Source organism: Accipiter gentilis, chromosome 10 (assembly GCF_929443795.1).
Source record: "Accipiter gentilis chromosome 10, bAccGen1.1, whole genome shotgun sequence".
Classification (NCBI taxonomy): Eukaryota; Metazoa; Chordata; class Aves; order Accipitriformes; family Accipitridae; genus Astur; species Astur gentilis.
The window spans coordinates 35,765,456-35,792,880 of record NC_064889.1 but is presented as its reverse complement, the minus strand read 5'-3'; the positions used below and the strand labels follow the sequence as shown (position 1 = coordinate 35,792,880).

At 38.4% G+C, this 27,425-nt stretch overlaps 1 protein-coding gene across 1 annotated transcript in view; it reads right to left on the bottom strand.

Annotated features, from left to right (window-relative positions):
• Nucleotides 1–857: 857 nt before the first annotated feature.
• ANKFN1 (ankyrin repeat and fibronectin type III domain containing 1) overlaps nt 858–27,425 on the bottom strand; it is a 62,409-nt gene continuing 35,841 nt past the window's right edge. Inside the window, exons 8-17 of the mRNA XM_049811768.1 lie at nt 22,701–22,800; nt 21,409–21,541; nt 20,673–20,789; nt 16,702–16,917; nt 14,405–14,571; nt 12,816–12,966; nt 10,872–11,040; nt 7,239–7,405; nt 3,732–3,951; nt 858–1,654 (exon numbers count right to left, since the gene is read on the bottom strand). Of these exons, the coding sequence (XP_049667725.1) occupies nt 858–1,654; nt 3,732–3,951; nt 7,239–7,405; nt 10,872–11,040; nt 12,816–12,966; nt 14,405–14,571; nt 16,702–16,917; nt 20,673–20,789; nt 21,409–21,541; nt 22,701–22,800 (2,237 nt within the window). The remainder of the gene's footprint in view (nt 1,655–3,731; nt 3,952–7,238; nt 7,406–10,871; nt 11,041–12,815; nt 12,967–14,404; nt 14,572–16,701; nt 16,918–20,672; nt 20,790–21,408; nt 21,542–22,700; nt 22,801–27,425) is intronic.

Sequence of the window (27,425 nt, the reverse complement as noted above, 5' to 3'; positions counted from 1 at the left end):
TCTTTCTAAAGGGTGTATGAGAATGCCGCCAACATAAAGAAATGCACTCATGTGGTGGGCAGAAGAAAAGACCAAGCTTCACTTCAATCCCACTTAGACCCTGCATATTATTCCTCCAGAACTTGGTCTCATTCTGCCTGCTCTTGACCTCAAAGGTTCACCTCCTAAGCTTTTAAAATAACTTGGTACTTATATAATTTGAAATCTAAGCTCCTGAAAAAAACCCATTGTGATGATTACGTCAGGCTCTGACAGCATTCAGAGATGGTGTTGACTGCATTTTCTAGATATAGAAAGAATTTTCATTTCTCTGTAAGTGGCTAGAAACTCTGGGTTAACTGTGTTACTAGACCAGTTAGCACTTTAGTTATATGCAACCTAAATCCATTCAAGAAGGCTAAGAAGTAGAAAAATTTATAGGAAATGGTGGAAAACAGGTTAATAGAAGTTTAGGACACAGTCCTAACATGAGGACACCAAGGATGTTACAGTTTCTGCTAACTTGCAGGCAGAACCACTCATGCTTAAAATTTTGCATGCTCAGAGATACATGGAAATCAAGAGAACTGCAAAACCTTATTACTAGATTTGCAGCCGCGGATTGTTCTGTTATGTGGTGACTGTTAGGAGGCTACCTGCAAAACTGCAGATGCCAATAATAATGCTTGCATCATGACAGATACCCCTGTAAGACCAGAGATCTGGTGATGAAGTCAAAAGATTAGGATTCATTTGAGTGGCGTGAGTTGCCATTTCAGGAGCTGGATTTTTACAAGTGATTTTGAAAGTATGGCCCTACATGCCTAATGCTCACTATCTCATTGTGGAGCAACGGGAAACAGTGCAGAAGTCTGGGGTTAAAGTGTGCTGCTGAAGACTTCCGAGACAGCAGAACCCGACTGGTCATCTGGACCCGTTATCTGTTGCATAGCATTGTGTGCATCCCTATGTTCTACAGGCTGTGTGCTCATTGCCCAGGACTTGCCCTCTTCATCCAGAAATGTCGTTTTATAAGGCTCCACATGTATCCTATCGACATTCTGTCTTGATTCCTCATACTTGCCTTTCCCGTCTTCTGGAAGGCTGGATGCATGAGGTAAGAAAGTGCTCCGAGACCCATCGATGGGAATTTTTAACTGCTCACTGGAGGTAGGTTCTTGAGACAGATCTGAAGATCGCATGAGATGCTGAGTATACACGCCTTCAGACAGAGAGCCAGCCTGTGTCTCGCTGTGCACACGCAGCCAACGATGATGCCGGCTGAAGTAGTTGTAATGCTGATGTTTCCCTAGCTTTTTTTTCCCTAAAAAGCTCAATGGCTGCTTGGAGCTAGAGGACTTGTCTATGCTTTTGGATGTAAGCCCTGACATTGTTAGATTGCTCATATAATCTGTGCAACATTCAGCATCAGTATCAAAGGCACTACACTCTGTCAGGCCTTCTTTCAATGTTAGGCAAGGCTTCATGTCGTGGACTTGGAGAACATCAGGTGCACTGCCACCCAGGCCACTGCCTGCCTGCTGGGATATGTCATGTGAGGAGGAGTAAATCAGGTCTAATTCTCTGGGGCTTAATGCATCACTGGAGTCATAGTCACTGTCAGTGGGAAGGAATACTTCAGAGCAGCCTTCTTCATCTGAGCAGGGCTGGGAATCTGCAAAGAGAACTGATTAACACTAAGACAAGCACAGGAAAGAAATTGCTTAACTGTAATTTATGGGTTTTTTTTCTTAATTTAGGTGACAGCAAAGACAGTAGTCAGGGAGGATTTATGGATGTGTTAGAGGTGGTAGAATTAGGAAAACCCAGAAGGATTCATTTATTATGTTAAGTACAGGGAAGAACTTGAATTTGAATTGGGACTAAGTTCTGAAAGGATCTGTTTTCTTTTATCTTGTTTTCACCAAATTTCATAGAGAAGGAGATTTGGGAGCGAGAAAAACTCTAATCCAGGTTCTGTTTTAATTAAAGATGTCAGTTGAGTTACTCCAGGTTTATACCTCTGTAACTGTGAGTAGGGTGCAACTGTACATGTGTGTAAGAGGCTTGAGGCAAGACAGGGAGGTAGATGAACAAAAACTACCCTTTTGCCTGTCAGGTGCATTATGTATCTTCAAATCCAAAGCAGGCACACTTAATTCGAATGTGAATTTGTTGACCAAAATGCACACTGGCACTGAAATCACTGCTGTCTTTTCGCTACAGAAGGAACAATGACATAATAAATAGTGGCATATGTGATAGAATGGATTGATGCTCCACTGCCCTGGATAGTTTATATTAGATCTAAGGACAAAAACATAGATTTTATACAGTGCTGACTATTCACTCTTGACCTAGTCTAAATTACCATATAGCACAGCAATAATGAATCAAGCCCATGCAGGACAAGATAATTCTAGGTTACATGGTGCCAGCGCTAAGGATTATTCTGCATTCATGGTCTGTAATACAGGGAAAAAATTAGCTCAGGGAGAGATGCTGAGAAAGAACACCACTGTGTAATGGAGCGAATCAAAGCACCATCGTCTTTGGGTTTCTTTTCTTTTAACCTAATCTAATCAGAGTAGATTTATTCATTTTTCTTAACTGTATAAAACTGCCAATTTGAAAAAACAAATTATTATTACCAAAATGGTCATGGCAGTTGTTTAACGCAGCATCTGTTGCTTTTGTTTCTACTGTTTCATTTACTTGTTGCTTAAAGACAGCTCAGCAGAATGGTGGTTTACGTTTTTCTCCAAAGTCCTTATTCTATTAACAAATTAGGTGTTACTGTTTAATTTGCTTCATCTTTATTTGCTGTGATCCATTTCTTTCATCAGTTTAATTTTCCAGCTGTTCAGAGAAGCGGTAATGGTCAATGAGGTGGGTACTTATTTGTGTAATTCTGTGTTTTAAAGTGCTTGTCTAAAACAGTGAGAACAGTGAGGTATGTGAAAATCACTGTTAAATCAAACTGGACTGTTGGCACTAAAACTTGCTCTATCAAAACAAAGCAAGAGGAGCATAAGAAAGAATTGCTCCAAAGCAGGGGAGCAGTCAAAGCATGGAAAGAAATGGCTGTAATATCAGAGAAACAGAAGGTGACAAATGGAGACCATGAAAAAGTCTGACTTAGATTCCGGACAAATTATTAGAAACTATGGTGAAGAATAGATAGATACGAGTGATGAGAAAGAGTCAATAGCTTTTGCTTAGGAACTCATGTCTCGCCAGTCTAATAAAACTCTGAACACGTGCACAATTAATACACAGGCATCCTTAGATTTCTGAAGAGCTTTTGACAACGTTCTTTACCACAGGTTCTGAAGGAAGGAAGCTGTAATTGAGATAAAGAAAAAGCTCCCTCCATATATTGTTGGTGTAGACAACAAATGAAGTAGTCAGCTTTCACTATGGAAGGATTTTACTAATTCTGAACACCATGGAGAAGTCAGTGATAACACTTGTCCCTTCCAACCTGTTCATTAAATGATCTGGAACAGTGAGGTGACAAAGTTGGCTGATGATAAGTGATGATTCTAAGTAGTTGAAAACAAAAAATGATTGTAAAGACTGTAGAAGGATCTCAGGATATTGAGTGGTGAATGATTGGTAAAATGATTGTTAAAATACCTTGGCAGGTATGGGAAAAAATCTACTCCTTTTATAAAACCACATACAAGAACTGTTATAATTAAAAGTGAGTTCAAAGGTTTTGCTTGAGGAACGAAGAAAAATTCTCTTACCACTCACAGCTTTTCTCCTCTGGATTCTAGCCTCAGGTGAAGGGGGAGGTGAAGGAAGACAATCTAGATGTGAAGAAGTTGAACTGATTTTCTTTTGAGAGTGTTCTTCTGAAAGATCCACTAGCTTCTTTATGGGTAGGCCAGCTGCTGGCTGCTTGTATCTTGCATACTGCAGTGCTTCTGTGATCCATCTCATTTCCCTCCAGATCTCATCAATTTGCTGTAGAACAAGAAAAGGTGAAAAAGTACAATTAAGTCTCTGTATTAATTTTACCTAAGTTTGTACTTTCTTCAAGTGCCCAAGTAGGTGTGTAGTCACTGCCAACAGAGAGAAGCAGGATTCCCTGACAGGACACTTCAGATTTAGGTGGTCTGAACTGCCTTTGGTTAGGTGCTTGTTCTTCACCACTGCAGAGGGTGCTTGGGGCCACCAGACTCTCAAAATTAAGAATCAATTAAGAATCTGTAGTTAGGAGGGTTGAATCCAGGCCTAAACTCCGACATGGAAAGAAAATGAAAATTGTCTTTTGATGGAGTAAAAAATTTGATCAATTTGTAGCACACTTGAAAGTTGGCTTCATTCTGTACTGGAATGAAAGCAAGGCTTCTTGTGCATCCTTGCAAACCCAGGATTATGTTCAACAGCAGAGTGCTCAGATCAAACCTAGTTTTTAACTAGAAGAATATACATACATGGAGGGTTGAAGCACAGCTATGAGCCAAACTGCAGGTTTCTCCCTTATCATCACGTTGGTCTGCATACATTTTAAGAGTATAAATCTACACTAAGACAGTTCTAACACATGCCTGTTGATGGCAATAAGAGACAAGTGCTAAATCAATGGCAGGATATAGCTTTAAGTATCTATGCAGAGAGGAAAGATACTGTTTAAAGTGGGTCTTGAGAGTCTTTTGATAATGGAACACTTTTAACATCTTCGGGCAATTGAAGATCTTTGATGACTGAGCAAATGTTGCTGCAACCAGCAAATGACAGTAGCTATAATATCCTTCTGCTGCAGTATCCTTTCAAAAACTTCCCTTGTATTTCTCTTCTTACAGAAGATTCTGCATCTGAAGAAGTGAGCCTTCACATTAATATTGCAGTTGTTAAGGGAAACTGCTTTGCAGTTACACAAGCTACATTCTGCAAGAACGCAGAGTGAAAGACCTGGGTCAGTAAATGGATAGGCAAAAGTGGGTTGTACTTTGTGCAGTGAGTATTATCAAATAGGGAAGTAACAGAGGGATCAGTGAAAAGGGGACTGCAGACTGATATATTCCAAGATGAGTTCTCCAGCACATACTCAGCTGGAGATACTTCACAAAACGCACATCCAAAGTGTGAAATTTATTGCCAAAGGATACTGTAGATGCCAGATTAGCTAGGGTAGTTCTTGATGAGCTGTGTTGGAGACGGGATAGCTGGATAGATGGATCTTTGTTTTGACCTAGTATGGCCATTTTTATGTAAAGGTGAAATCCCAGCTCCAATGATGTCAGTGCAAACCTTGCCACTGAGTTAGTCTGGGCTAAGAATATACACTGATAAGAATAGCAAATGATTCAGAGATTAATTTGTAATCCTACATCATTTCAAGACTTCAGTGTAGCTCCATGAAGAGAATGCCAGTTAGCAAACATCTCACCTATTTGATTTTGGAGATTTTATATTTCCTTTCTGTGATTTCTTCCTCAACCCCAAACAAAAGTCATCTTGCATGCAGTTTAATAAAATGCAAATCCTGTTGGTTTTCTCCCTGATGCCATTCTGCAGTGTCTCCTGGGATAATGGATCAGTAATTTTAATGAACTGTGGTTCTTTTACAATTTAGGAACATTTGAAGTATTATGCTATATAAATTACAGCTTAACTTCAGTTTTAGTTTCAGTGTCTGTAGATTTCTTCTCTTGCTGTGTAACATTCTAGTAAAGACTCCAAGTACCTTATCTGCTGGTTGTTTTTTTTTTTTTTTCTAATTTTTACTTTTCAGTTGCCCTCTGACTCCTTTTCAGAACTGCATTTATATAGACTCCCTTGCTCTTTACAATGTTTGGTTTGTGTAGTGACTTCAACACTGTCTTAGATCTAGGATCACACAAATGCTCTTGCGGTTTTGTGGTCACCACTGAAGATTGCGGTATGTGGTGGGCTGAGATATTTTTGCCAATAGGTGGAATACAGCTGGTTTTCATTTGAGAGGAAACCTGACAAGGCTAATACACTGTCACAATAATTCAGCACAAAACACTGAAGTTTAAAATGTTCTCCCATATTTTCCCAGCATATATATGTGACTCAAACACTTTGGAGAAGAGGAACACAGAACTGTCTATACAGTGCATGCATATTAATATACATATACTTATTTTTGATGTGAAAGATAAAATTTTTCCAAATTCTCCTGTACACTGGGAAAAAGCTAGATTTTCTGAGTGTGAGAATGAGAAGATGAGAAGGAATGAGATGATTGAGCAGTGAAAATGTAATGGAACATTCCTCTCTGCCCTGCTGCAGGTTGCCAAAAGCTCTAAAGTGGACAAGGCCAAGGGGATCTGAATTCAGAGCAAAGAGGAACAGAAATACTATCATCTTGTCCATAATTATGGAGGGCCAAACGTATTATCAATGGAATAAATGGTTGTCTTGACCCCTATTCCAACAGAAGGTTGCTTGAATATTAAGAATACAGAGCTGTAAACTTATCTGCACCTCACTTGTAGAAAGACAGATCAATCATGTCCATAGATGCACTCTGCAACTATTTACCTATAAATAACCAATTGCCAAAATAGTTTGCAAAAGGACAGGCCTTGCTATTCTGCACAATGGGGTGTAGTTCAAAGATCCCTGAGTTGAGTAGGTAAAGTCCTGATCTGGGAACAGTACAGGAAAATCAGTGTGAGAGACAGAGAATAAGCAAATTAGACAAGTATGATAACATTTGTGATCCTTCTGCATTCGGGGACTGAAGCAGTATCACTGCATGGTGCTGGACAGACTTTCAGATGCTTTTGGGGCTAGCTTTCCATCTTAAATGCAGAGCTGCTTTCTTCACTGTGATATTGTTGATGAAGATTGCCTCTACAACCTAGTTTGAATTTTCATTTTAATTTTTTTAATTGGCAACTTATCATGGCGAAAAATGTCCTCAGTTCACAAAGACAGAGAAAAACTATTACACAAATGAATGCCCAAGCATGGTACTAGCTTACCTTACATTAGAGGGGAGTGAGTTTTACAAGCAGACTGACACATTTCTTTATAACAGTCTAGTATAACTGTCATTTGATTTTACCCATAAAAATCCTTGTATAAAAGCAACAACTAAGGAAATCATGTTCTGGGTTTGAATTTCATAAAAACAGAATTGCACTTTTGATACAACTGCTCTTTTTATGATGTCTGTGAATAATTCTCCATTTAGATTTCAAATTACAGCCCTATGCAATTTTTAAGAAAGCCACCTTAAAATCTCCTTGGAATAGTCAGAAACAGACTATTACCTGTATGTAGTCTATAACTTGCTGGTGTCTTTGTTTGGCTGCAGCGACTTCACTGTCTGAAATTGCTTCCCTTAGGGATTGCTGGGTTTTCAGAGAGTCCAGCTCTATGACAGCAGAAAGGCGGCAATACAGGCTTATAAATTTTTCCTTGTAACAGCAAAAATGAACTGTGAAAAGACCAAGTGCAAAGGAAACATTGTTATATTCTGGTTATGAAATATGAAATCCTTAGCTTTCAGAACACAAATTTTATTAAATGTAATTACTAACCCTGGATGGGTTACTTTAAGCTAGAAATAAATAATACAGGCTCTAATTCTCCTCTCATTTACACTGGATTTACTCTGTAACTTCAATGATTTCAAAAGAGTCATTTCTAATTTATATCTAAGTGAAGGGATAATCAGGTCCTTAGTATGCAACTCTAGAGGCTATCTTGCCCTTGATAGCTTTAATCAGAAAGGCTGTTTCTGAGGCTTTTATAGCTCATCATTTCTTTTATCAAGAAAGTACTGACATGACTGGAAAATGGAACTCATCTTTTATTTTTTCTAATAGAGTGTTTCAGAAAGAAAGTATCATTTTGAAGGATGATAACTTCCTCTTGGGCTAGGCTAGCTTCAATCAGTAACTTAAATGTAAATGACTCAGCAGTAAAAGCATTTCAGTGATATCACAGTTTGGGTGAAACAATTAAAACTCTTTTAGGTGTTATCACACATCATCCTCTGAACTGTCGTGGAGGAGGGTAACACAGAAACTTCAGACGTGACCTCTTGCTCTGTGTAATTTGACTTTGGAATAGCACAGAGCTACCCAAGCTACCTCTAAAAGAGGTAACTAGATAACAGAGATAGAACAGCTATAGTGCCATGGAGCTTCACAAATGTTAATTTACCTGGCCTCTTAAAGCTACATTATGCTAGAACCTGCAATTGCTCAGGCAAAACTTACCAGTTCTCTCTACAAACTGCAGTACAGACATACCAAAACTTGCTGAGGGAGAACAAATTTTCAGAAATACTTCCCCATTCATTGGTGCTTCAATAAATGCAAGCATACAGCGTGATCTTGTTATAGCAGCGAATGCCAGTTGGCTTACTACTGCTACTTTTCTGGATTGTGGCATGATATTTTTCAGGGTGTTTCAAGAGTAAATTGCATAGATTCTTCTTGTAATAAATATAAAAAAAAAGAAAAACAGTGTCACATATCTACTTATCCCTTGCAAACAACATGATAGGAATAATTGAGAAGAATTTCTCAAACTAAGAAATCCAATCGCAGAAACATCAGCAGCATAACAATAAAGGCCTAATCTGAACATAGAAATCCCACAAAAAAAGAGTGAAAGAAAGAATTCTACCTCCTGGTTTCTCAATGATTCCTAGATATTGCAGGGATCTAGTCTGAATAGTGTGTGGTCTTACAGTATATATGCCATATGTGGTGGACTCTTGAGTGAATTACAGCCGCGGTTTCAGCTTCAGTGCTGAAGTTTCTAGCCTTTGTGGTTTTAAGTCAGACCCTTTAATGTTACTTTAACAAATGTTACTTCAACATAGTCTTTTGTGGTTATGCAATTATATAGTTGGTAGCCACCACCTAATGGGGAATGGAAGCTTCTAATATTTGAGATGTGAATCACAGTCACTTTATAGAACATCAGGGATACATATATAATAAGTCATATAGAAATGTCATCTGCCTTTGGCCAGATGATTGCTTACTTAAAAAAAACACTCAAAAGTAAAACTCAGCTTTCCATACTATTTTCTCCACCATGAACTGCTTTCCCACTGCAGTAACATTGCTAAACAGAGAGATCTGCATCCAGAATGCCTTTTGAGAGATGACTTTGTTGCGTGTTTATCTGCACCACATCATCCCATTCGATATCTATCGCTTTGTTGGACTGATGCAAACTATGTCCCAGAAGTGAGAATGACTCCTGCCCCCAGCCTGTGTACCACATAATGAGAGTTAAATAGTCTGCAAAACCTCTAGTGCGGAGATTAATTTCACCAGAGATGAATATGCTTCATGCATTAATTTGCACCGTGAATGCAGCAGTCACCTCTCACAGCGAGAAATTATATGCTTAATACACAGAGTCTAACTGTAGACTTCAGGGTTGTGTGTCAAGAAGATCTGTCTTTAGGGCACAACAGCCATGGCCGTATGGCCCAAAGCACTGAACTAACTCTTCTAGTTCAATTATGTTAGTCTTCTTTTGAAGGGGTAGCTTTTCCTTGGCAGACTACACCAGCTCATGTATTGTCTGTCTATAGCACTCATAATTTTATGGCAGCTCAGCTGTCATCTGTCCTCCCACAACCAGCATAAAAACCCAAAGTTGTCGCAGGCACCACTTTGTGTGCTCTGGCTGATGTGGCATAAACATAATCGTATATTCCTGCCTGATCCAAATGAAATTTGTGTTGCTGGATGATGGTAGGTCGCAGATCTATTGTGACTGCAGAAATGTAGTCTTGGTAAGACCCTCCATTAACATCTAATCATTGTTCTCCTACATTAGTGACTCTAATAGCACTTACAATGACATATAGGAAATAGGATGGTGCTGGTAATGGTGTCACATAAACACCTGAGAGAGCTATCGCTGAGGACACAGGTGCCATTAGAGACCTATTCTGTAGTGGCTCCTCATGTACTGACACCCATCAGTTTTGGCTTGTATCTTTTTCTCCTCTCCAAGGCAGAGGAAAGAAAGATATCCAGTTTTACAGGCCAGAAGGAAACAGAGGAGACTAACGTGTAAGGCTCAGCAGTCCCCATACTTATAATATTCTTTCTAAAAAGAACTATTAAGTCTTTATGAGCTGCTTTTATGTGGAACCTTTCTTTTCTCTGTGGACCAAAGAAGAAGAAATGAGAAATAGAGGACCTTGAAGCTAAAGCATCTTATGTCTTCTGTGAGACCGCTGCAAAACGCTGGTTTGGGGAATTCTTACCTGGTCAGCAATGCCATGGAACAAGAGGGTTCAATCCGCCACAGCACAGGATGTGCTCCCTAAAGGAATAGATTCAAGTCCAGTGCTTTGGCATTTTTCACAACAGGCTTTTTCTGCACCACAGCAATAGGACTGAGTCTCCTGCATTTTTTTAGGAATCAGAAGGAAAAAGACGACCCTTACGTGGGAAACTCTAGTCAGACCTTTCACAAAGCTGTGAGGGAGTCAGCCCTTGAGTAGGACTATATGCAGTCAGGAACTGCAAAAATTCTCCTCTACAAAACTGGTGATTATTCTTGTGACAATTTAGAGGGACGTATTTTTTCATCTCCTTTCACACTCCAACCTTGCTATGTCGTGTGTGATTTTTTGGTTCTGTTTTTTAAAGAACATCATCTTCCAAATAAGCTTAAAGACACATACTGGATAACTGTGGGCTTTGCTCTATGCTTTGCATTTCAATAACGATTGCTACAGTATATGCTTTAACCGCTCTGCTCTCTCTGTAACTTGTACACAGTTATAGGTAGTGTTGTTGCCAAAGCCATCATGTGATTTATTGACTCTCCACTGGGACAAGGGGGAAAACAGATACAACTTTGTGATTTTATTATAAGGAGACTGGGTTAATATTTCTAGGTGAAGCAAGCTACTATACCGAGTTCAAACATCTGAAGAGGGAGGTTAAGAAATCCTGAGTGTGGGGTGTAAGGATTATTCTGTCCTGGGGCAGTGCAGACGTCGTCTGAGGCGGGGAGCAGGAGAAGAAAGGAGACATTGTGACCCAGTTCCAACACCTCCTGTGTATACAGACGGAAGTGCTTAGCCTGTAGAGGGACACGCGCAGGGGAAGAAATAGGAGAGAATTACAACATGGCACTTATATAAACAACACCCCAAATGATATAAAACATTAAAGAAAATTTGCACAACATCAAGCTCGGAATTTTTATAAAACATAAATATTTGGGGGGGGGGGGCTAAATGTGGGTTCATGTCACTACATAAAATAAAGATTTAAAGCTGCAATGTTCCACATTAAAACAACACACACAGGCACAACCCCCCTGAAAACAACATTTATGTTTCTTATTAGGCAGAAAATGATCACATGCCATGTGCTTTTCAAGATTATGATTGCATAATTATGTGAAAACATGAAAATGGATTCAATTAAAAACCTTTAAGATTCAATTTAGGGTTGGTTAAGAGAAATATGCAGCTTTCCCTCAACACAGCACTGAAAAGGTTTAACAAGTGCTGCAGCAAGAGAAAATGGCACACACAGGAGTTGGCCTGAGGCTGCTGTAGAGCTGCTGTGTGCAGCACTGCATTTTACCCTGGGTATGTACCAGTGTCACTGTCCATGATTCTGTTTACCACAAAAATAATAAAAATACATAAATAAATCTGTTGAATTAAAAATTCAATTCATTAACATAGAATTTTGGTCCTGCGTCATCGGAACATTTACAACTATGTTTAACTGCAAGGTCATGTTTATGTCTATCTCTCATGCACAATAGATGAGCTTAAACGCTTGGCTGAACTGCAGCCTAAGGAACATATTGCACATTGATTTAAATATTTTAGTCCCTAGCTCAAAAAAAAAAAAAAGCCACAAAAGCTATAACCTCCAAGAAAATACACTAGCATAGAGATCTGCACAGAGCCCTAGTGAATTAGAGTGATTGACCACAAGGCAGCACACCATCTGTCTTAATTTTAGATTTACTTGAGTCTTACTTGGCTCTTCCCAGGCTAGAAGGTGCAGCACTGATGGATTCCTTTTTAAAAGCAAAGCCTAAACCTTTCAAAATCAAGAAATGTAGAACCAGATTAATTTATTTTAAGGCCATTTCTTTCTAGCTCCACAAACAGACCTTGAAGTGAATATAAAGATGATTTACTTCTACTTTAAGGCCTCTTTACCCTTGTAGACCAAAATAAAATGGAATTCATGTAAACAAGAAACAAACTCCTTAGCTTATTTTTTCATGGATCTTTCACATCCTAGATTATCCTCCCTGACTTTATTTATTCACATATGCATTTCTTATACCTAAATGTAAAGCCAGAAGCCAGATACCTCTCCTCACCCACAGCAATCTGGAGGTCTGGAACTATGTTTTAGAAGTGCTACGTTTATCTGTGTGCAAAAGAATAGCAAAATGCTGTGTCTTCAGCAGGCCTTTCATACACTCTCACTATTACCTCTAAAAGAACAGTCAATTGCCTGGTTTGCCTGCCTGTTTTTCTTTGCCAGCTGGGTAAAGGTGCTTGCAACTACTTTTTTCCTGCAAAAGTGCTTATTTGCACCTGCCTGAAGTTGCACAAACATGCTAACAGATGCCAAAATAGGAACTAATTGAAAATGTGTCTCTTAATCCTTGTATGTTCAAATATCCAGGAAAATATCTGTTTTATTGAAGATGTTCCACACACACATACTTAGAATAATGGAATACAAAACTTCTCTGCTTTTCTTTTCTTGCAACCGTAATGTTTAATCCCTACTTGTAAGTTACACAGCTTGTAGCTTTTAGTTGTGTTCTTAAGAATCAGTTTTTAAAAAGGTGATAAATACCACAAAGGAAAATACCTGATGCAGAGGTAGATTGATCTGTTTAAGGAGAGCTTTCACTGCCATCTGGAGCTCATACAAGAACAATTGAGTAGGGCAGTCTGAAGTATGATCCATACTTTCCACAGATTCTGAGCCAGAAAGTGTTTGGATCCATTCCCACTCATCTCTGTATGTTGAGTCAAGTTAAAATTAGAAATATAACAAAAGTTCAGTGCACAAGCAGGAATTCAGTGTATGTGCATTTGGGATCTGTTGATAGTTTAATCCTCGTATAGCAAAACATTCTAAACTTGTGCAGTCTTGATTGTTTGTGGTTAAAAATCTAACTTTGAAAAGTTTAATTTTTCTAGCACATGTACATCAGGCTGAACATTCCTTGCAAACCTCTGAAAGTCCAACTGCCTTTGAAATATTTCACTAAGGCTTCCCACTCCAAGTTTTCTTTTTTCACATACTTCATTCCCTGTCTACCACAATATTTTAAAAAGCATGCATTGGAAATGACAACAGTGACAATTAGCAGGAAGTTTAATTTCTGTGGCAGACTCTCTTGCACTCACTGGAGCCAAAGAACTTCCTGGTTTGCTTGACATATATCCATTTTAGACCTGATAAATATGGGAATCATCTTTCTGGATCAAATCCTTAATTCACCCTGCCCAGTATTCAGTCTTGAAAAGCAGCCAGCACCAACCATTCAAGAAAAAATTGTACAGGAAACCCCACTACAAGATGAGTAATAGATGTGGTACAATTTGCTCCTAAATAAAGATCTGATCTTAAACTTCAAGAGTCAGAGATGGTTATAAACTTTGAAGCACTAGGCTTTATATTCCTTCCAAAATTTTTGTTAGTATTAACTACTACATTCTGGATATCCTTGTTATCCATATAGATATCCAGTTCCTTTTTCCTCATGCAAAATTATCAATTGGTTGCTGAAATGATATGGGATTAAAAAGCTCCAGAAAAAAAGCCAATAAAATGTGTTGCCCACTAGGCAAGGACTAAGCAGTGCAAATAAGTGCACTTGCCCAATAGATTAGGGAAGCAATGAACAAAGGGGAAAATGGCTTTCCCAGAGCACAGTAGTTCAATGACTGATAGCATTTGTCTGAATATGTGTTTTTAATTGCTGTATGTTTGCTGTGGATTAGAGTGAGAAACCAGATACTACACAAGAGAATACACAGAAAAATCGCCAACACCAACACCCCATGGTCAGTGCAAATCAATAGAAAGGCTGACATTGAATTCACTGGAGGCTGAATCAAGGCTGCAGGCTATGAGCTTCCTAACAGATATATGGAAGATCATTACCGCTGTGCAGATTTGAGCAACCACAGAATACTATCCTTAGAAACCAGGGGGCTCATATGTATGTGTTCTGGATAGGCCTTCAGACTGCTGGAAAGACCCAGGTGCACCTGTTTAGTTCAGTGCTGATCTCTGTGGTGGTCCACACCTGAGCCAAACTTTGCTGGCACCTACAATTTTGCAATGGCGAAATTGCCTTAGCATTTAAATTTGATCAGTTGTTTCCAAGTTAAAACAAATGTTCTCTCTCTACATATGTGTGTGTGAATATGTATCTATTCACTTACTTGGAGACGTTGCTGTTGTCTCGGATTTTAACATGACACAGGACATTAGGCAACTTCTGCAACACAAGCACTTTGATTTGATCCACAGAACTGCAGAGTTTAAGGTAACCCAGATACAAGCCGGGGGGGAGGCGTTGCTGACTTCTTTTGTGATAGGAAAGTATGTCCTGTTTCAAGAGAAACAGTCCTACATAAAAATCTCATTTTTTTTCCACATAAGCAGAAGAGTTTGAGATCAAAAAGCAACAAATGTTTTTACAGCCATCTTTTTGTTTCAACAGTGTTCCCAATTTGCAAAGCATTTAAGCACATGCTTAAGCATATAAATAATCTCTGGTAGTTTGGATGCACTTGGACAACTTTAAGAAAGTCATACACAGGTCCTCTAAGCTCTCCACGTCACGCAGGAATTGGCTTTAAAAAACTGAGGTTTCAATTTTCTACAACTGTAGTATTTAAACTAGCTTAAATAACACCCACCTCTGCACTCCTGTCTGATCATTTCTGCAGTGACCTGGTTCAGGGAACTGATTCAGCTGAAAAACAACTCAGGGAAAGGAGCAGTCATTTTTCAGCCAGAATGGTTCCCTGGTTTGGTGCATAGCTACACAGATGGAGCAGAGCAGCATTGGGAAAAAGCTATCACCTGGAGAAGGTGGGAGAGAGGGGCTGCATAAGGCAGTATGGTCACCAAAATATCCCTGTAGAGTCCCAGCCTGCATCTCTCAAAAACCTGTTCGGTATCATCTGCTGTCAAAAGGAAGATCTCTATGAGCATGGGGGTTGGTGGTTTGCAAAATTTAATTACTGGCTGTGTTTTCTGAACAAATAGCTTTATCAGCAAATAGAGCTTAGAAGGAATTAATAATGATGGTGTATTTGCTGAAGCCAGAGACGTTTTTAAGGCTATGTATAGCAGTCCCCCAAAACTACCCTAAAAATGATGTCTGCTGCCATCCTGAGAAATGTGTGCTTCTGCAATGGGTGAGTAGTAAGACACCTGGCCTTACGCCTTTAGTCTTGGAACCATCAAATTATCTGCCAGTGCTATGCTTGGCTCTGACCAATGCAATTAGACCCTCATTTTCACAAGCACGTCATGAACAAAATACCCATTCGATGATTAAACAAGTAATAGAAGAAAGGGTGGGCATTAGATAGGAATGTGTAAACCATTAGGGGAACATTTTTTCCACTAGGATCTCTGTGGAAATCTGATCAGGCCTGTATTTTGGGTTTCCTAATATAAAACTTTTGCCCAGATTGACATTTTTCTACACCTTTAACACATTTTAATACATTAAATCTAACATAGATCAGGTAAGTTTTATTGTCTTTTGGAAATTTTTTTACGTTCCTAAAACCTGGTAATGTATATTTTGATTGCCTGTCAGTTTCCGGTTTGAAAAGCACAGTCTCTGCCCAAGAAAGTACCTCTAAGTCAAAAATTAATCACAGCAGTCATCGTCTAGTCGAGGGTGCTAAAGAAGGGCCTAAGACAATGATTTGTCTTGTAGTATTTTGGGTAACTATGCAACTGAGTTTTAGAGAGATTGGCTACTGACATTTTGTGAGAAATACATCGCTGTTACCTACAGAAAACATGCATTAATCTTTATGTGAACTATCTACGTTTAACATGAGTTTACAGATGCCCTGATTCTTGAAGAGCTGAAAACCCATGGCTCTCAATGAAGTTAAATGAACTGACTGTGCAAAGCAACTTCTAAGATCAATCCTTACCTTGGTATTTTTCTAATTGCGAAGTCTAGGGGCATGTTATGCAGAAATTAAAGAGGGTTATGGTCAGTAAAGAATTCTTTAGCAGCTATACCAGGCTCCAAGGAACTCTGAACCCCACAGAACAAGTTTATTAAGTAGAACAGTAAGGTTTTAAACCTAGATTTAGTGTTCAAGGTTGGATGGAAAAATCTTATGGAGTGTAGCAATTGTGTCTGTATAGGTGCTTAAGAACATCCCAGAGAATTTTAAAGGTTTTTATATCCCTTGCTACAGAATTCTATAGCATGGTTTCCCGAAACTGATAGAAACTACTATTCTCTGCTAGGACTTTGAAGTAATTTCTTTAGAATCTCATGGATATTTTACATAATAAGGATCTGATCCCAGACCCACTGGAAGTAATATAAGTCTTTGCTTTCAATGGGAGCCTTGCCATTAATTTTATTGGGCACTGGATTAAGGCCTAAAATTCTACAAAACTCTCCCAAAAATCAGGGCTCTGGCACAGGCTTTACAAAAGCAAATAATGTACAGTAAGAGAAGCAAAGCACTACCTGGATTGTTATAAGCAAGATGTCTAATGCTGTTGGCTCCTCTGGAGTTGAAAGAGATTTCCTCTGGCTTTGTAGTTTGGATACCTGCATCCATTTGCCATTAAAAAATGAATAAAGACTCTCCACTTCTCTTATAGTAACTATCAGCATATTGCCATGTCGATCCTTGATTGGCTCATAGAAAACTCTGCCTAAGTTGTGAGTTCCCAGCAAATTCTAGAAAACAAGCAAATTATAAAATGAAGGTTATTTATCACATATCAGGAGAGTAGTATTTTTTTGAAGCTTAACTTTGTGCTCACTGACAGCCATCCTATTGACTTCAATAAAAGCTAGACACACAGTGTTTCTCAAAATCTTGCCCTACAGTCATATCATTCAGTGGCAAAAGGAAAACTTATTCCCTAGGTTGTGTTTGTGGATTGAATTATGGATCCTCTGATATATTTGGTCCAGCACTGTTTATTCCAACATTTAATGGAGAACATCAGAAAGACTATTACGACCCAATGCCTTTGTAAAAGGAAACACTGAAAAGTATTTCACTTATTTGGTCAGAACTTCCTATTTTAGCCCAGTCATGTGAAGATGAAGGATGCAATTTTCAAAAGCACTCAGTGTTGGTCTAGTGGTGATTCCTTCGGTATCAATGAAGCCCTTCTGATCTGAACTTACTGAAGAGCTAGGTGCTTATCTTAACTTCCCCATAACCAAATGTCAGAGATGATACAAAATGCTTCCTCTATCCCCAAATCATTCATAATAGACACTTCAAATGTTTTCTGTTAGGGTCATTAACTGTAATGTCCAGTTTCTGTTCTCTGCTTTAAAATTACTTGGATTATTTTCAGGAACAAAAGCAAGAGGCCCTCCTATCTGTGTTGAATGTAAATAATTCTGGAGCTAAACTGTGGAGTGTGTTTGTAAAGGAACACAGAAGAATTTGAAGAGATGTGGACCCTTTTCCTTTTACTTCAAATTCCAAGAATGTGCTGGACAAAACCGGCAGAAACTAACAAACTGCCAGGGCAAAGCTCTTCAGGAAGATATGGGAGGATTAAAGAAAAGTAATTTTAAAAGGCTCCACATAAAATACATATTTTGGTCAAAATCCCTTTCCTCACACAGTAAGGCATCTGCTTATAGATGCAAACACACTCAATCCAGTGACCAGCCACTGAAGAGATTCCCAGATGTCTTAAAGAAAAATGCCTAACATTTAAAATATGCTCATTACTTTGCGACTTTTCAAGAGATCTACAGTAAGCTGGGTAGGGGTGGGAGTAGTTTAAAATGAAAACTTGAATTCACAATGTAGCCCATGGTATGTTTAGGGAAGAGCTGTAGGTTAACTTAATGACACTGTAAACAGATAGATTATCCTGAAATTATTTATCTGTACTTAGCAGGCAATATTTACTTATAAACTGTATTATTAAATTATTTATAAACTCTAGGTAGTCAGCACAGTGACTGCCCTTTATGTGGCATAACTTAGCTATTTTAGTTTATGCATCGCTCTCCAGGGCATACTTCTGATGCCTATATAACACCTCCCCTCTTCTTTTTTTAACTGTTCTGACTTTTGAGGTTAGCCTCCATAACTGATTAACACTGGGTATCTTGAGTATATATTTGGTATTAATCCATGTGTCCACAGGTGGGTCAAATCATTGCAGGTAGATGTTAGCCATCTAGTTGTCATATTAATCACTGCAACATATGAATGTGCCTAGATGAAAACAAAGTTCTTTACTGTCACTGACTGTATATTCTGAATGGCATCCCAGCATAGTGAATGGGGGTACCTACTAATATGAATATGTGACTAATTCATATGCTAAAAAAGTTTTGTGTCTGCTTAGCTTGGCACCCCATCACTTGTGTTTTGTTTGCTTTAGTTGTCTCATGGTAACAACAGGCAAAATTACAGTCCCTGTTGTCTCTGAATCCACTGATCTAGTCCTTTAGCAGCTGTGTTGTCACTGATCTTTTCCATTCTGTCCTAAATTCCTGCGGAGTCAGTCTATTAACTGCCTCAATAAAATGTATTCAACCGTATAAACTTTATTGAGATCCTTCCATTGGTGGATCCCATTAGGCCACACACTGTTAGAGGTTGGCAGACCGGTGACAATCCCTGTGTTCATCAGGGGACCAAGCTAACAGAACAAATGTTAAGGACAATAAATTTGCCAGAAATTCAACAGAGCAATATACCACATGGACACATTTGCTGTATCTCTGTGCTTCTAGCTCTGCTCTTAACATCTCCAGTAGCAAATAATATCACAAAGTACTAGGAATCTTGGTTATCTCGAAGTGTAGTCTGTGCATACTGGCAATGCTCTGTTAAAGGCAATCTGCACAGAGGGAATGAAATTGAGCTAACCAAAGGAATACGTGCTACCTAAGCTGAGCTAACCACACCAGAGGGAACATTCAGCAGATATAGTTAAAACTTTCTCTAGTGACAGCTCAAAGGACTGACAAGCAGCTGCTGCTTAACACAGGTGGTCCTCCAATAAAGGTACAGCAGACTGGCATTCCATGTATTTCGGGATACTTTGGGGAAATCAGTCAAGACAGGTGGTTGCCCAGGAAGGCTACTCTCCTGTACAGTGTGCTTTGCCAAAAAAGGTAAAACAAACCCCACATGGATATACTTAATAATGCCCCCAAAGTATCTGGCTCTCGTAGCTGCTATAAAACCTAGCTTATTGCATTGACTGGCAATAACAAGAGGGATGGCCGTATGGCTAATATATGAGCCAAGCAATATGAAGATCTTCATTAATTCCATGACTGAACCATAGATTTTTCTGGGAAGCTTTGGTGGCTTCATTCAAACAAAAGGTAGGAGAAAGTGAGGCCTGGATATACTTTTTCTGTAAGAATTGTACACACATCTTTTTGAAAATGTATTTTCCCACAAAAGTAAATATTTTATGGAAGTGTCTGCCTTCCAGCTAGAGATTTTCTGTTACCATGAAACCCATTCTTCAGAAACTTTACAATAAATGGCAAAATGTTCTGCTGGAGAAAGTGTAATTACTGTTTGCATAACAAACAGTGGACTGAGACACAGAAGGATTAAGTGGCCTGTTCAGTACCACTCAGGTTTTATGTGTAGCACAGGTTGGAACAGAAGAGTCCTGAGAGTCACTGCTGTGCCTTAACAACACGGTATGAGTAGTGCATGTAGTGCTGCTGTCCTTACTACTGTGCTGAGGGGTCACCACAAGATCTATGCACCACTTAGTCTCTATTTTTAAGGGTCTAAATAGGTCTCTGACTGGTTCTCTGAACAAAGGTACATTTCACCTTAAAAATTTTGGCAGCTTAATTAAGAACTTAATGAACCGTTCATTTTTATTTCCCCGCTGATGATCCACAACAGCATAGCCATCCTGTTTGTCAAACAGTGTAGTTCTGCCCTGGAAGCTGTACTTGAGCAGTTTGTAAGCCATGGGTGAATCAAGAGTACTATTTTGGCAACTTCAGCAGTCTACTTGTCCTTCCTGTTGGGGACAGAAGCTACCTACTGCTGCAGGTTCCCATGTAGCACAAGGGAGTGCTGAATCTTACCCAGAGTTTAAATGCTTCATTAATATATTAATATGAATAATTAATAGGCCTTCTAAGAGGCTTTTAAGCAGCAAATGTTAGAATTATAACTCTTAAATTCCCAATCTGCAAACCCACAGGCTTATCTGTGGTCATTATTTACTGGTTCATATGTGTTTGTTTCTTCATCTGCCACTATTGTTTCTTTCCTTTCTTTTTCCTACTCTTTACTCCTTCCTTCCAGCTGGCAGGAGAGGCTCAGTGGCTCATTTCATTGTACATGATAACATTGCTTCAAGAACAGGCCAGTGGGGAGTGGTGAACCATAGGACAGCTGGCAGTACTATCCCTTAGAGATCAGAAAGTCACTAAGTTAATAGCTAGAAATATGCAATGCAACCAACCTGTAGCTGTGCTGCTGCCGAAAGCATCTTTTGCCTGGCTTGAAGTGCTGTTGATGAGGACACGGACACAGACATATTCTGCCTTAGCCATCTGATATCATCCCACATACAAGACAACTGCAAAAATATATCCAGTTCAATCAGTTTTTGTTCTCAGCATTTGCAAAAGCAGAAATGAAACTAAAAGCATTTTGGACTTGGAGAAATCAGTAGATATTGCTCATTCTGAGTTTCTGCAGATGGCAATGAGTTGCCTAGATAAACATGAAACAGATATTGAATCAGACACAGAAGTTGTTCTGTAAACATCATGCACCTATTTAAATTGTTTTTTTGACTACTGTGTAAAAGTGATTTACTGTTCTTTGGGGTATAAAAAATAGTGTGAAGATATCTTGAATGATGGCATAACCATAATACCAACTTTCAAACTTTTAGTTATTTCTTTAGGCTCTTCCTCTAAATGTTCATAAAACCTTTATGTACCCAAGTAGCAAACACTTACGTAGGATCACACATTTAAAAAAGTTAATTGTGCCATTGTCAGTGACCCAGTCAGAATTTAATCCATATAAATGGTTCATGAAAATTGCATTTTAACATGAGTGACATGTAAAGCACTTAATCATTTAGATTTTAATGACATAATTTCATATATTCAGAATGATGAGCTAAGGCCTACGAATTGCCAGCAACAAATTTGTAGAAGCAATATATGAAATTAGGCTCCCGTTACCTTTGTGAACCACAGGAAATCCTGCATAACTGAACTACTATGAGAGTCATCAATTTCCACAATTGGGATTTGATCTTCGTTGGTTACTAATAAATTGTCTTTGTAAAAAAATATAACAGATAAGTAGAGTCCCCTAAAAAGAAGGAAACATTGTCAGATGTTCATGTCTATTCACATCCATGCCAAATTTTAGTCAAAGAATCAAAGATACTAAGTTCTGACAAATCAAACAATCTGGTCTTAACTTCTGTGTTATATAGATCATGCAACTTCAGCCAGTGAATTTTGAAAAATATTTGGGAAGCTTATCACTTTAGATGATGTGAAACTACAGGAATCTAAGAAATTATGAATCTGTGCAAGCCACTGACATCAGTTTTAGTAAGAATTTTGTCAGAGTAAACAGTACACAATGGAGGCTTTATGCCCTTTAGAAATCAGGAATTTTACTAAAACTTTTTATCATTAATGGGCTTAGTTCTGCCCTCTTTTACTTCAGAGTAAATCTGAAGTAACTCAGTTGAAATCAGCCAGGTTATTACAGATTTATGTTAGTGTAATTGAGTGTAATTTGGCCAGCATATCTGCAAAACTGTTTATAGAGATCATTCCTTTCAATATTTACCCTTGCAATTAGTTACATAGGTTAAGTAGTTGCCTTAGGGAATTTAAAGACTCTGGAGAGCTCCTCGGAAAAAATCAAACTCTTATCAAAATACAAAGAAGAAAAAGCAAACTGAACACTCGTGGCAATGAAAGAAGAAATAACCCAGAAGGAGCAACTTCCATTTGCTAAAACAAATTATCGAGGCTGAGGGTTGTTTGAGTCACACTGGGTTGCAAACCTAGCTAAAGATGTTAGAGAGTTCTAGATGTGTTTCCTGTTGCCAATGGACTATTAAAACATGTTATCCGAGCTCTGCATTTTATATTATGACTGAAATAAATACCATAGTTTCATTACTGAGCAGCAGCAGAGGCAGTACTTCCAAAATAGCTCAGAAACTACACTTTGTGTTTGCACAGAATATTTCTCTGTTACAATTCAACCCCTTTTCCAACAGTTACAATGAAAAGATTCTATTGATTTCAGTAGGAACTGGAGCATTATTTTCCTATCAGCTGCACCAGTCTTATATGTATGTGAATTTATCAGGTTCATTCTGATTGATTGCTGTTTCATTGGTAGTGGAATCTTCACATATATTTCTAAAGTGGTTTTCACCATTACATAAGAGCAACAACTGCTAGCTAAACCTCAGGATGTTTGGGAGATAAAATGAATGACAAACCGTTTAAGAGTCTTCACAAACTTGTTTGAAGAGTGGAAAAGGTGCTTCAGGCTTCTGGAAACTGATTGCTTGCGACCAGCATTCTGTAATTTAGAACTTTCTGGAATGGAAAATAAAAAGCAAACCAAACCCAGCACTTAAATTTCAGTTAGTATCTCATGAAGAACCTTTGTCTCTTGAATCACAATGCTAAATTTCAGTCAGTGCCTACTATATTCCTTTCAAAAGACAATATTTAGAAACATGCTCAAATACAAGCTTTTGTTTGTGTTTTCATTATCTTGGTGATATGCAACAGCAAACGATTTCCTTACTTGCCGCAAACTCAGACTTGGTAAAAATGTTTTGCTCCTAGGCAAAGTATAGCTTGAACCAGTACTCTTAATTTTGAGAATGGATATGAATTTTGCGAGTGGTCTCAAAAACCCAAGAAGAGATTCGAACCATCAGCCAACATTTTAGGGTGTTGCAGTTCCTCAGTTTCTGTCCATATATAGCTTAAACTTCTAAGAACTGAATAATTGGTGCCTTGACAATCACTATCATCACAGCATCACCAGTCTAACCTAAGTAAAAGCTTTAAGGAAACACCTAGATTGACCCTCACCTTTCTCTGTATCACATTAAATGCATGTGCCTTTGTTTGGATTTTTTTTTTCCCCCCATCACAGGAATTTCTGCTCACCTGTATCGCTTCAGAGCTTTCACAGTTACATTTGCTCCCTAGTAATCTGGAATCCAAGGAAGAGGTGTTTAACTCTTTTGTTCACTTCATGTCAAAGCTGAGACCTGCTATGTGCCTGCAAGGATCTCTGGACAAACTCTCTCAGTAGAAGAATTTTATAAATTCAAATATTTGCCCAATATTGTAAAAAATGTGGTTACATTTTTATACATTCTATTATTTTTCACTTTCATGAATTTGACTTAATGTCTTTCCTTCTCTCATGCATGGCCTGAGTTTCCTTGTTAGCCAAAGAAAAATCTTCCAGTGGCAACTGGAACTCACAAGCTCTGTGAAACAGCTGTGTCCACCTGTATACCTGTAAGCAGATTTTAGAGGGTATGCCAATAGATGGCAGTCAGGAACATGCAGGATTGTATAATGTGTAATGTATTGTCTGTTGTTGTCCACATACAGCATTCAAAAGGAACGAGTGATTAAAACTGTTTCGGGTTTTTTTTGCATTGTCTTTTGTGATGTCCCTCCTGTTTAATGCTGTTGTAAGAGAAACAGCAGAAACATTTAGTTTAAAAAAAGAATTAATTCTTCAGATATTTACTGTGATCTGAAAAGAAAGACAAGAAGAAAAATGTACATGTGAAACTACATCTCGGTTTTCCAGGATCTGATAGTTTATTTGGATGAAGCATGGATACCCATCCAGACTGAAGTGTGAAACATTTTTAGGGACATCCTTCTCCAGTAGGGAAACAGTATGACTCATGAAGAACTATTTGCTGAAAGCTGCTAATCAGTCTGCTTAGGTGTTTTCAGAGTAATGCATTTCCCACTTACTTACCTCCAATGCAGAATAGGAGGTGTCTATCTGTGTCTCCCTAGTGAGTTCTAAGTTTGAACATTTAAAGAACATCTAAATTTGCTCTTGTCAAAACCCCATCTGTGGAAGTGCTCAACATATTTTTAAATGATGAATAAATTTGCACCATAATTTGCACATTGAAAACCACAGAAAGAAGACACATTGTTAGCGATAATTACCACTCTGCTGAACAGCAAGTACAAAGAGAACAAAGTTATACTGGGGGTGAAATCATACAATTCGGATGTATGAGAATTATTAGATCATCAAATCCATTGTCTTTCCAGGGCAAACTTGTTCTCCATGGCATATTCTCCAATGTGTTTTAACAGACTCATCCAAATCTATGACTGCTTCTTTGATGCAACTGATCTTTGTTTTCTTTTCTTTTTAAAAAAAATCATTTGTTTTTCTATCCATATCTCCTCAGGAAAGTTTTATTTTACTGTAAACTTTTTCAGTATATCAGAGTAAGGTAAACCAAATGCTACATGAAAACTGCTGTCCTACTGTTTCCTTCTTCCAAGGCTAAGACCAATTTAGGAATATAAATTTCATTCTAATTATGGAATTTTTATTTTCTTCTGTATTAAGGGTGGAGGGAATGAAGGAGGAAATTGCTGAAGGCAAAGCAACATAATTCTGTATAAACACCCAGAGACTGCAGCATTAAAATAAGAGGGCACATTACAAGTGAAATATATGTTATTGGGCTATTCAGTGGTTTGGGTTTAGTCCACAGCTTTACAGAAGCCAACAGCAAAAGAAATAATGTAAAACTAGACGGAGGCTGTAAACTATCCTACACTGCTATTTGCTTTTGTTTTACAGTATAGTGTGTCTAGAAGCCAAAAAACATGGAGCTGAGATTAGAGGATAATTTGGATCTACAGGAAATGGAACTTTGTCTGTTATTTAATTAACTAATAAATAACATAGTGTAACCTTTATAGAAAAGCACTAGTAAGAAAAAAAGTTTATGTTAATAAATGATACAGCAATAGAGCTGTGAGCTCTTTTAATAGAAGCTCAGGAGCAAACAAATAGTGGCCGAGATTAGAGAATTTCCAGTGATTAGATTTAGATCAGAAGCATTCAAACCTGGTTTGAAATAGGCAATTAACTACAAAGGTATATTTACAACATTAGCAGTTTTTCTCTTCTCAAGTCGGATATATAAATGTTTCTTTGCAGTTCACTTAAATACAACAGATACTTAAAAGCAGCGTAAGTCAGTTGTGGAAGAATGAGAACAAAGCTGCATGCTCAGGCTGCTAGTATGCATCTGGGGTCTCTGCTCTAGAGGAATGTCTGTTATGCCAGGCCATTTCTCTGAGGAGGAAGATCATCTGGAATTCTTTGTCCTATCACTAGACAAGTAGGTGCCTCTCCTCAAGTGGGGCAGATGTGAAGTAAATGGAATTACCTCAGTGCAAAATTATCTGAGATCTTAGCCCCACAAATCAGACAGCCAGTGGAACAGCTAAATATCACTTAGGGTGATCCTGAATAATGAAGCAAATTAGCACAAGATGAGCTAGATCCCACTGAAATCCTAGTGGAGGGCATAAAACGGGGCTTAGAGTTTTCACTAATTGTGTAACCTTACAAAAATACATCAAATAGCTGGAAACTTGCAGGCGAATTCAAACTCAATTTAAAGCTGCACATTTTTAGCACTGCAGACAACTGACACTGGGATAATGTTCATGGAGACATAATTCCACACAGAAGTTAAAGGCATAAGTAGTGGCCAGACACCTCAATAGCTTGACACCAGGATAGATTCTGTATTACCTCACCTCAAGGTGGGATGTCTTTCAAAGGAAAATTCTGTATCTCCTGAAGAAGCTATTGGCATGACAGTCATATTACTGGGTGGTATATTTTGGATTACAAAGTCATGCTCAACAGCTGAAACTATAACTTCTTAAATTCCCTACCTGAACTTCTCAGCCTATGGCTTGGTTCTCAAGCCTGCTTTTTTATATTCTCACAAACAATTAAACATTTTAAACGCCCCGTGTAATCAGAGATCCTTCTCTTTGTTAAGTGCAATGAAACTATGTGCTCTGCTTGTGAATCAAATTACAATTAGAACATTTTTATTTCACCTCTGACTTGTCTAGTAAAACACATTTCAACCAAATTTCAGAAAGAAAATATCTGGTAAGCATTTTACTGAAGAGTTGGGTTCCTTTCTTAATGAAGCATCACACAATTACTTAATCCACTGAGAAATGCTTAGAAAGAATGATCTACAAGAAAAAAAAATACTTAAAAAATATACTTGAAGTGTTGCCAGGACGTATGATTGTAGTAACTCAGTTATGATAGTCTGTAGCATGGTATTATGAAGACAAATGGATGACTGTTGTTTGTAATCATCAGGGTTTTCCAGAAGATTAAACATATGAAAGCAAAGCTTCCTAAGTAATTCCCTAGGAGATTTCATCATATCACAGAGCAGGTTCAAAAGCAACAGCTGATCTAATTCCAAAAGCTCTTAAACTCACTGTACATTCCAATGTATTCTTCCTGGTATTTTTGTAAGCTTGTTTTCTTCAGCCCCTGAAATGCAAGCATAGGGCAAAAGGCAGGCTGCAGTGCAAAGCCTGAATGAACAGACTTGGGCAAGAGATCTTCGTGGAATCTGGGCAATTTAACCCTCCCAGATCACGCTGGAGCACTAGCACGCAGCCTTGCTCTTCTAGCTCCTCTGTGTTCTGAGGCTTTTGCCTATGTTATCCAAGTAATCTCAGGCCTTTTGGATCGATTATGCTCAGTTTTTTCCACCTCCTTTGCACTCAACCTCCACTCTTCTTCAGCCTGAGCAGCAGGAGTGTGATATCCTGCAGAGGAATCACTCAGTGAAAAGCCAAGGTGCCGGGACCCCAGGTTTGAGACCTGTCTTCACCTGGCTGTAATTCATGCAGAGCCTGATTCTGCTCTCATTTATAAACCACAGCAAATCAGTGGTTGTAAGCAGATTCAAGGATACTCTACAAAGAATGTTCAGCTATTTACTGACATCTCTAAAACAAATGAGGAAAACAGAGGTTACAATATTAGCGTATAATCAAAGAAGAGTGTGGTAAAGAGAAGCACGGTAAAGAATGGATAAATGCCTGGACAGGTCCTCAGCTTATGTGTAACAGCAGATCCATGCTGACTTCTATCC